The 12,079-nt window shown below is 37.6% G+C and overlaps 1 protein-coding gene across 1 annotated transcript; it reads left to right on the plus strand.

Moving 5' to 3' along the window:
* The first annotated feature begins 3,005 nt into the window (after positions 1–3,005).
* On the plus strand, positions 3,006–4,185 carry LOC125191332 (36.4 kDa proline-rich protein-like). Its single transcript, XM_048088871.1, has 2 exons — positions 3,006–3,932; positions 4,007–4,185. The coding sequence occupies exon 1, from the start codon at positions 3,025–3,027 to the stop codon at positions 3,928–3,930; it is 906 nt and encodes a 301-aa protein (XP_047944828.1). The 5' UTR covers positions 3,006–3,024; the 3' UTR covers positions 3,931–3,932; positions 4,007–4,185.
* Positions 4,186–12,079: the final 7,894 nt, after the last annotated feature.

Raw genomic sequence — 12,079 nt, forward strand, 5'->3', positions numbered from 1 at the left:
ACAGCACTGCAATCTGGTAACGTAAAATTAGAAATTTCCTATTTTACCCCTCCGTGTTTTTACACGTGGCAGCATAACAGGCACACGATTTTTAAATCCAATGTCCTAAAATGGTGGTATGATGTTACAATAAAGAGGATTGTTATCTTAGTACATCCCTATATATATATATTCAAATCTATAACCGATCACTTAATTTTTAAGCACATAAATTTAATACACAAAATAGTTGAGAGAAATTCTAAAAGAGAAAAAGTGGAAAATAGAAAAAACTGTGTAGAGTGCCTGTAAATTATGGAACTCACTAATCTTGTAATCGATTTTGTTTTGATTGGGTAATAACGACTATCGACAAAAAAAATTGATTTTTATGTGTAAAAAATGCAGCACAACTACGAATTACACACCCCTAAATAAGTTCAATTAAAAATTTGATTTAAAGTGGCAATTTGGACCATCCACCATAAAAATGAATTGAAAAACATTGCTTATATTTTTCTGTAATGCAAAATGGAGAGTTATACATTTAATTGATTTATTCTAAAAAAAAACTTACAAAAATAAAATAAAATAAAAAAGGTAAATAATAAAATGAACGAAGATAATAAATTGATGGAAATAGATGCAGTGGAATTATTTGTGATGGCATGTAAACATCAAAATGCTGGCAGTGTATGTGTATATTTGTAGGTTTGTGCAAACACTTTAAAAAAGAATTGCAGAGAACAAATCTCACATGCACAACAATGATCCATGTTTCTCTGTATTGCACTTGTGTCCATCAACATTCATCATTTTCTTTTGTTTTTCCTACCCAAATTGCCCACCTTTTTATTTTCTAGTTTTAATACAGAAAATAACTACTGATATCATCAATTATTTGAATTATCAAAGTCAACCAATCATTCTAATTAATTAAGGGTATATATGTTCCATTAACCGCGCCTTTAATTTATTTTACAGCCTTAACGATGATCTAGATTTTTTTTAGAGTAAAAGGACAATTTTAGTCCTAAATACATGATCAAAATATGAATTTGGTCCAAACTATTCACTTTTTGAAAAACAGGTCCATAACAAATGAAATACTTGTCGAAGTGGTCCTTTTTTACGGTTCCGTCAAAAAACTAACGATCATGCCACTGTGCAATTAGCGTTGACCGTTAGTTTTTTGACGGAACCGTCAAAAAAGGGACTACTTTGCCAACATTTTCATTTGTTATGGACCTGTTTTTCAAAAAGTGAATATTTTGGACAAAATTCATATTTTGGTCATATGTTTTGGACCAAAATTACTATAAATGGTATAAAGGTCTCACATTCATGATTATTATAAATGGTTTAAAGGTCTCACATTATTCTATCTCATTCTACTCACATATTATTTAAAATTAATATATACAAGTGGGACCCACATTCCACTAACTTTCTTCCGCCCATTTTTCTTAACATTTCTAAAAATCCGTGCAGGAAAGAAATGAGACTCTTATTCACGGGCGGATGGAGTATTACTCTAATTCATAAGAAGTGTGACTTTTATATCATGTGTCGGCTTCGAGTTCGGGTCCTCTTAATTTATCGGTAATTAGTACACCATCTGTTCAATGTTAATAGAGTCATTTTTACTATTTTGAGAAATTTCAAGTTTAATTGAGTCATTTCTATTTTTGGTTAAAAAGTACCACACTCTCTTAGTACTTTATTTACTCTGCATGTCTTTTACTTTATTCACTATCCACTTAACGCACTTTTCTTATTCTCCATGCTGAAAAGAAGCTTCTGTGACGGAGGAATACTATATCAATATCAGTCACATTTGAAATCATATATAGCTAGTTACGAGGAAGAGTTCATCTAAAAAAAATTCCAGGTCTTGTACATGTATAATCATATTTATATAGTATTTGTCATTTAAGTGAGTCAATTGAGATATCAATCCATTTCAAAGGTGTTGTACTATGTGAGAAGATGAAGTTAGAGAGAACACTATTTAGAAATAACCGAGCATTATGTCCAACTGAATGGAATGTACGTATATCCATATCAGACAAATATGATTGCTTTTATATATATATGGTACACAAAAATAGATACTAAGAAGCTCAGAAATAAAATGCTGGAATCATTTCATTTACCCCTCAATCAATATTGTCATTTTGCACAAAAAGAGCATATCTCAACTAATTATCATTCGATAATAAGAATCATGTCTGTTTCAAATGAGTAAAATTCATATGATTAAGTGCTTGTTGAAATGGTCAACCCACAATCAAAAAAAACTCTAGCAATGTAAAGTTAATTATATGTAAATCATACACTAGCAATCACTACTACATTGTCTAGTACAATTTTCTTTTTCCTTTTCTTTTACTGTTTCTTTCTTTGAGAGGGTTTGTACAAAGCACTAATATTAATTTGATCAAGTTGTAGCTAGGATTCCCTACTTCTACTCATATACTGAATTGAGCACATGTACATCAATTGTGGCCTTACATATAACTAAGTGTGACGGGCTTAAACCTATACACATGCAAAAACAGTAATGAGATTCAAACTATTACAGACTCAATGTCTCACATTGGTTATGAGAACAACTAGTGCGGGATATATATAGGTTAAATGTGTTATATCTCCTAATATGCTAGTCTTTTAATTAGTTGAGTTCTCATGTTTGGTCCGTATCACAAACCTTAAACATTAGCCTAGTTAAAACAAACTCGATCACTTTAGGGCAAGATCGTGTGATCATATATTCCGAACCTAAATCAAGAGTTGTAGAATATCCCTGAAACAGTTATAACTATAGTGTTTAACTATAGGTAAATAAACAAATCATAGTATAGTGAATACATCTTATGAACTCATAAGATATTCCCACAATTTTGCATGGTAGTTGACAACTAGCAAATTTTGGCAGTTGGTTATGCCTTCACATGCTATGCCTTTAGGGTTTGTACTCTTCCAACACTCACTGTTTGCTATATAACACACCACTCCTCTCATCTCCAACTCCCATCTCCAATCATGGCTTCCTTCAAGATCTTATCTCTCCTCCTCCTCTCCATCCTCTCCATTTCCTCCGCCGACGTCCTCCAACCCGACTGTGGTTCCTGCTCCCAACCCACCCCCGCCGTCGACCCCAAACAGCCCCTGCCCCCCGTCGACGTCCCCAAGCTGCCCGTCCCACCAGTAGCAGTGCCCAAACTGCCCGTCCCACCTGTCACAGTCCCCAAGCTGCCCGTCCCACCAGTTGCAGTCCCTAAACTGCCCGTGCCACCAGTAGCAGTCCCCAAGTTGCCCGTACCACCTGTCGCAGTGCCTAAACTGCCAGTGCCACCAGTAGCAGTCCCCAAGCTGCCCGTACCACCTGTCGCAGTGCCTAAACTGCCAGTGCCACCAGTAGCAGTCCCCAAGCTGCCCGTGCCACCGGTAGCAGTACCTAAACTGCCCGTACCACCGGTAGCAGTACCTAAACTGCCCGTACCACCGGTAGCAGTACCTAAACTGCCCGTGCCACCGGTAGCTGTCCCTAAACTACCCCTGCCTCCAGTAGCGGTCCCCAAATTGCCCCTGCCTCCGGTTGCAGTGCCCAAACTGCCCCTGCCGCCGGTAACGGAGACACCAAAGGGCAAGAGTGGATGCCCGCCGCCACCGAAAAAAGGTAAGGAAGAGACCTGTCCCATCGACACATTGAAGCTAGGAGCATGCGTGGACCTTCTAGGAGGGCTTGTGCACGTAGTGGTGGGAGACCCCGCCGTGAACGAGTGCTGCCCCATCATCTCCGGCCTCGCCGAGATCGAAGCCGCTGCCTGCCTCTGCACCACCCTCAAGCTCAAGGCCCTCAACCTCAAAATCTTCGTTCCCTTAGCTCTCGAGCTCCTCGTCACCTGCGGCAAGACCCCGCCACCCGGCTACACTTGCTCCCTCTAAACGTAAGAAGACTAATTCAAATACTCGATCCAAACGTTTTTCTAATGATGTTTGCGTTGTATTGTTTGCGATGCAGATTTGTGGAAAATTCAAGCATCGGACATGAGAGGATGTCACATTCACAATTCCATTTCCTCAATTTCTAGCCTTTTCCTTGTTAAATTATTTACTAATTTGCAATTGTTCATCATCATTTCATTATGTAAAACTAGTTCCACGGCGAGGAAACAATTATTGAAGATTGATGTTTTAATCTTTTCAATTGTAATTATTTATTATTTCTCGGGAATGAGATTAATGTATTGTGCTTGAGGAACATGCATAAAAAAATGGTCTGACCAGTGGACATGTTATCGATTAATTATTTACAATCTTCCTAATTTATCTGTAATTCATTTATCTAGATAGTCCCATTTGATTTAAGATTATTATTACTAAATTATAATAGCAGTACATGAGGTTGAGGTGTAATTAATTACTAACTTTCTCAAATTGTGTTGATATTTTAATATCATTGTATTGACATTTTTAATATACTACGTTGATAAGTTAACACAATTAGCAACTTAAAAAGTTAGCAATATAACGCAACTCATAATAGTATATTTATTTGTAAATTTATTTGTATTGATTTCTTAAAAAAATCTTTAGTGGTGAAGCTCTGAAATATATTACTGGGTCAACGTGAATTGTTTGGCTGAGTTATCGTAATTGGATTCTTCATTAAAGCAGCTGTCAATCACAACCCGACACGTGGAAATGGAAAGATTAGATGGATCATGGATGCATGACATAGTGGGGGCTATTACCATATGAACTTACTTTGTCGTTGCCCCTTACACAATTTGTGGTGCCAAAAATTACACTTTTTATTTGTTCTCTTTTATCTTTTCTAATTTATATATTTTCTCAATTACTCCCTCCGCCTATGAATAAGAGTCTCATTCCATTCCGACACGAGTTTTAACAAATATTACATAAAAAAAATAGATGGAAGAAAGTTAGTGGAATATGAGTCCTACTTATATATATTAGTTTTAAATTATCTGTGAGGGGAATGAGTTGGTGAAATATTGGGTCTCTTTATTATTTATAGTGATAATAAATCAGAACTCCTATTCGCGGACGGACCAAAATGGAAAAACAGGACTCCTATTTGCGAACGGATGGACTGAAATTACATTCCCTCTGTTTCATAGTAGTGTGAGCATTTCTTTTCGTCAAAGAGAATAAGAAAAATGTGTGTAATGTATTAAAATAAAAAGATAATAAAGTAGGAGATAGAAATATTAGAGGGAATAAAATAAAAGAGATGAAAAAGTAAGAGTAAGAAAATGTGTTACTTTTTACTAATAAAATAAAATGACTCTACTACTATGAAATGAATGGACCGCTTCAGTGGTAATGCTAAAGTAAAATATATATCGAAACTAAAGGAAAATCTGGCTGATTAAATTAAAAATAGATGGTGGAGATTTAATTATTTTGTACTAATTATTATCTACACATTAATAGGATATTGTGGAATAAAATGGTCTGACTAACAATTGTATTATATGTAAATATGTAATTTGAAAATACGCATTTTTTTCATTATTATATATTCTCTCCGTCCCACAATAAGAGTTATATTTGTCATTTCGGTCCGTCCCACAATAAGAGTTACATTTCACTTTTACTACAAATAATAAATTTGTCTCACATTCCACTAACTCACTTCATTCACATTAGCATAGAAGTGGACCCCATATCCACTAACTTTTTTAACTCACTATCCTTTACATTTTTTAAAACTCGTGCTCACATTAAATATGACTCATATTGTCGGACGAAAGGAGTAGTGCATTTCACTTATTAGATAATTATATACTCCCGCATTTCACTTATTAGATAATTATATACTCCCTCTGTCCCATAAAAATATGGGCAATGAGTGTGGCACGTGAATTAAGACAAAATTGGTAAAGTAAGAGAGATAGGGAGAATGATATGGTAAAGTAAGAGATATGAGGAGAATGATAGTTAAAGTTAAAGTAGTACCGATGGATAGTAGGACTTACATTATTAAATTGATATAACTTTCCAATAATGAAATGCACATATTTTTGTAGGACAAACGAAAATTAAAAGTGCACATATTTTTATGGGACGAAGAGAGTACCGCTTATCCCATTTTGTATATTGCACTTTGGTCATTAAATTACTATAACAGACTTCTTTAAACAACAACTATTTGCAAATTCAAAAGCATTAGTACATTTTTTGGCATTATTTGTGGCATTATATACATTGACCTAGGACATGATACCGATACAATGAAGAGCATTATAGTTAGTCGTTAAGGATATATACAAATTTCTTCGTGCAAGCATATGCAAGATTGTATCCCGAGATTAAATATGTAGTGTGTTTGGTTCATGAAATTCAATCCTACAATTTAATCATAGATGAATAATCATAAAATAATTAGTCATAGTTAATTCTCTTCAACTAAAATAATCTCACAACTCAATTCTAAATTATATATTGGTATTATTTTATCTAGAAAACAAACGTCACCTAATAATATATCCTTAATGAATAAAATGGCGTAAATAATGCGGGTAACCAATGGACCTTAGTTTTGATATAAGACTTGGTTTTATTTTCGATTCATACTCTATCCCTGTATTTGATAAATTTTGTCACCAAGTTTAAGTACAAATTACTATAGTATTTTCTCTGTCTTATTAAAAATTGTTATTGTGAATGGAGAAACAAAAGAACGTAAATAGACACAGTATTTACGTGGTTCACTAACGTTGTGTTGGCTACGTCCACGGGCAAGAATGGAGAACAAATTGTATTATCACTGCGATTTTCAGATACAGATTGGATCCGTCAGATCACAGAATTATGTGCTCTACTCCCATATAAATAGGCACACAAAAGACAGACTGGGCCTTAGGAAACATAATCTTATCCCAATTAGGAAACCTAATCCTATACAAACTCAAGGCATACTAACAAATCTTCACCTTGACTTGAATTCTCCCTTGCAGACGCATCATCATAACACCAGACGAACAAACTTCTTCATTCTTGCCTCAGATTTGCCCTCCACGGGCAACTAACAGCTCATGACATTAAGCAAATCCAAACAATGTTGGAACTTGTTCTGCGGGACCGACTTGGTGAACATATCAGCAGGATTATCAGCAGTACCTACTTTCTTCACCTCAATTCTCTTCTCATCTCTTAGAAAATGATACCTCACATCAATATGCTTAGTCCTCTCATGATGGGGTTGATCCTTGGCTAAACAAATAGCGCTCTGACTGTCACAGAACAGAACAACTTAATCATGATGTAAACCAAGATCACCAACTAACCCTTGCAACTATATTCCCTCTTTAGCAGCTTCTGTCAACGCCATATACTCTGCTTCAGTAGTAGACAAAGTCCTGCAAAGTTGTTTTCCAACTAACAACAGAACCACTAAGAGTGAAAACATAACAGGTCATAGATTTTCTACTATCGACATCTCCACCGTATTCAGAATCAGAATAACCAGTCACTAAACATTGAGTATTACCTCCATAAATGAGACAAACATCAGACGTACCTCTCAAGTAACGAAAGATCCCCTTCACAGCCTGCCAGTGCTCCTTTCCAGGATTTCCCATGAACCTGCTAACAACGCTGACAGCATGCGCTATATCTGGCCTAGTACAGACCATGGTGTACATCAAACTCCCTACTGCATTAGAGTACGGGACTCGGGACATGTACTCCTCCTCAACTTCGGATTTCGGTGCAAGATCAGATGACAAATGAATGTTTGTGGCACTTGGAGTATCAATAGCCTTAGATGCAGACATGCCAAATCTTGACAAAATCTTCTCAATGTAGCTCTTCTGTGACAGAGAAAGCTTCTTCTTTTCTCTATCTCTAGAAATCTCCTTGCCTAGAATTTTCTTCGCAACACCCAAATCTTTCATAACAAACTCAGCACTAAGATGAGCTTTCAACTTTTGTACTTCAGACTTCGACTTCGTAGCTATGAGCACATCATCCACATATAAAACAAGATAGACCATAGAACCATCATCAGCTTTGTTGTGATAGACACAACAATCATACGGACTCCTGATGAATCCCAGCTTGATCATGTAACTGTCAAACCTCTTATACCACTACCTCGGAGATTGCTTTAGTCCATATAAGGACTTCTTAAACTTGCACACATAATCCTCCTTGCCCGGAACCACAAATCCCTCTGGTTGAGTCATGTAGATATCCTCCTCAAGCAATCCATGTAGGAAAGTCGTCGTCACATCTAGTTGCTCAAGCTCCAAATCATAATGTGCAACTATCGCAAGTAACACTCTGATGGAAGTGTGTCTGACCACTGGTGAGAATATCTCATTATAATCAACCCCCTCCTTCTGCGTGAACCCTCTTGCAACTAGACGAGCCTTGTATCTAATGCCCTCATCTAGTGTAGTGCTTTCCTTCTTCTTCAAAATCCATTTGCAAGTGATAATCTTTCTCCCTTTAGGCCGTGGAACCAATTCCCAAGTCAGGTTCTTCAAAAAGTGATTCTATCTCTTCTTCCATTGCAGCGAGCCACTTGGCACACTCAGTGCCCGAAACAGCTTCCTTGTAGATAGGTGGTTCATGTGCCAAAAGCTCATCTTCGACCTCATTGGCAACCTGCAATGCATATGTCATCATATCCTCAAAACCATACCTCAACGGAGGCTTCACATCTGTCCTCCTGGCTCTGTCAATAGCGATGCTTCTCTGACGAGCTTGTGGATGAACATCCGAACTAGTATCAGCGGCTTCAACAGTAGTGTGTTGATCTTCTCCACCTTGGAGTTGTGATTCACTCACATCGTGAGTACCTTGCAGCTCCACCTGTTCATCAACACCATCCAAATCCTCTGTAGCAATAGACTTCACGGTAGAGTTAAGCATAGAATTTTCATCAAACACCACATTCCGACTGAGAATAATTCTACTCTCTGAAGATGACCAAATTCTGTACCCCTTAACTCCATCTCCATAATCAACAAATACTCCCTTCTTAGCTCTTGGCTCCAATTTACCTTCACTCACATGATAGTAAACAGTACTCCCAAAAACTCTCAACATAGAGTAATCTGCAGGTGAATCAGACCATACCTCGTACGGTGTCTTGCAGTCAATGCCAGTGTGAGGTCCACGGTTGATCTGATAACAAGTCGTGTTTACTGCCTCTGCCTAAAACTTCCTAGTCAAACCGGCTTGGAAGAGCATGCATCTTGCTCTCTCCAACAACGTCTGATTCATGCGTTCTGCCACACCATTCTGTTGTGGTGTATGTCTAACGGTGTGATGGCGAACGATCCCATCACTCCTACAGAACTCATCGAACTCAGACGAATAAAATTCCAGACCGTTATCTGTTCTCAATCACTTGATCTTCTTCCCAGTCTGGTTTTCAATTAGAGTCTTCCACTCTTTGAACTTCTTGAATGCCTCACCTTTATGTTTCATCATAAACACCCAAGTCATTCTCGAGTAGTCATCAATCATCGACACAAAATACTTGTGTCCTCCAATAGATTCAACACGTGAGGGACCCCAACAATCCATATGAATGTAGTCAAGTGTCCCCTTCGTTCGATGAACACCTTTCTTTGGAAACTTGTTGCGATGAAGCTTCCCCAACACACAGTGTTCGCATAAATCAAGTTTCTGCACCTTATGGCCCGAAAGAAAATCACGATTCGACATGATTCTCATGCCACGTTCTCCTATATGACCGAGCCTCATATGCCACAGCTTGGTCATATCCTTGGTTGCAACCTCGGATGATGCAATATCATCAGAATTTTCCACGATGGAACCTCTCAGAACATACAAGGTACCCCGTTTCAAAGCTGTCAGAACCACCTTTGAACCTCTCAAAATACGCATTACTCCACCTTCACCTTTGAAACTGAACCCTTTACTATCAAATGTACTCAGGGATATCAGATTCTTCGTCATCTGTGGAACATGCCTAACATCGTTCAAGGTGCAGAAGACCCCATCATGAGTCCTAATCCTGATTGAGCCGATGCCAACCACCTTGCAGACAGCATTGTTGGCCATGGTAACATTGCCTCCATCTATCTGCTCATAAGTGTTGAAATACTCCATGTGAGGACAGAGATGATATGACGCTCCAGAATCCAAAATCTACACATCATTACAATGCGGTTGTTCATCCGCAACCAAGGTCAATTCTTCTTCCGAATTTGTGTCATCAGCTTCTGCCACAGTCGCAGAACCCTGAGCATCTTCCTTCTTGCCCAATTTCATTTTTATCCTTGGACAATCAGCCTTCCAATGCCCTAGTTCTTTACAATATCTGCAGATGTCATCTGGCTTAGGGCTTTTAGGACCTTTTGAGTTCTGCTTCTTTTGTCCGAATTTCTTCTATCCTTTACCCGTAACAGATAATCCCGATGGCAGATCTTCTGTGGCTGAACTCGTTGTCTGTTGACGATCCTCTCTGATGTGGAGAGCAGATCGAACATCTTCCAACGAAAGAGCTTCCTTGCCAGTCATAAAAGACTCAGCAAAATTTTCGTAAGATTTAGGCAGAGACACAAGCAAAATTAAAGCAGCATCCTCGTCTTCTACTTTTAACTTCAACATTACGCAAATCTAGCAAAATTTTATTCAAATTTTCCAGATGATCCCAAAGGGGCGTACCTTCCTGCATGCGTAACCGAAACAAACGTTGCATCAAGAGCAACTTGTTGGTTAGAGACTTCGTCATGTATAGACTCTCCAACTTCGCCCAAAGAGCAGCAGCCGTCTCCTGATCCGCAACTTCGATGATAACGTCGTCAGACAGGCTCAACATGATGGTCGAGTGGGCCTTTTGTTATAAGGTTGTCCACTCCTTATCATCCTCCCTAGCCTTCTTTGTTTTGAGCGGCTCCCACAAACCCTGCTGCTTCAGCAGAGATCGCATCTTGATCTGCCATAAACCAAAACTATTTCTCCCGGTGAATTTGTCAACCTTCACGTTCAGAGCGGACATCTCAATTTACCAGACAAAACCCTCGAAGTGGAATTCAAAACTCTAGTTCGAAAACCAAGACTCTAGATACCAGTTTGTTATGACAAATAGAGCAATTGTGAATCGAGAAACAAAAGAACATAAATAGACACAAATTTACGTGGTTCACCAACGTTGTGTTGGCTACGTCCACGGGCAAGAACGGAGAACAAATAGTATTTATGACTGCGGTTTTCAGATACAGATTGGATCTGTCAGATCACAGAATTATGTGCTCTACTCCCATATAAATAGGCACACAAAAGACAGACTGGGCCTAGGAAACATAATCCTATCCCAATTAGGAAACCTAATCCTATGCAAATTCAAGGCATACTAACAAAAATAAAATGTATTTCTTTTGAAATTGTTCCATTAAAAATGAAACGTTTTCTAAAATAGAAACAATATCGTCTCTACGTTTTATTCTCTCTTACTTTATTCTCTCTTCATTAACTCACAAAACAACACTACATAAAACTCTGAGCCGAAAATCAAATATTTCATATTTATTGGAACGGAGAGAATATAAAATTTGTAAATAGTACAGTAGTAATCTGTAATGTGTAAAAAATCAATTTTAATGTGATCAGATATGCTCATCGGCTGGTAATCAAAAGAAAACAAAACTCAGATGTGTTTGGATTCAAAAAATAGAAAAGACTGACATTTCATGTAAGAGTATAGTACTATTTTGGTCCTTGACATATGGCCGATTTTTTATTTTGGTCCAGAACATTCACTTTTCAAAAAGTAAGTCCGAAACAAATGAAAAATGATATCGTTTGCATCCTTTTTTGACGGCACCGTCAATTCTCGACGGTCAACCGTCAATTAGCGAAAATTTGACCCGATTAGACTTAATCTCAGATTATTAGTTGGTTAATATTATGTTAACTATTTTGCTAATAATTCAAATTTTTTAATATTTTTAAATATGAATAATCAAACAACATTTTTCACTAAGTATGGAGTTGGAAAATCAAACGACACTCTCTCTCTTTTCTTTCATCTCTCTCGTCACTCTCTAAGAATCTTAGAACCCTAGTTCTGAACTCCGACGAAGAA

This window comes from Salvia hispanica, chromosome 5 (assembly GCF_023119035.1).
Source record: "Salvia hispanica cultivar TCC Black 2014 chromosome 5, UniMelb_Shisp_WGS_1.0, whole genome shotgun sequence".
NCBI classification, from domain to species: Eukaryota; Viridiplantae; Streptophyta; class Magnoliopsida; order Lamiales; family Lamiaceae; genus Salvia; species Salvia hispanica.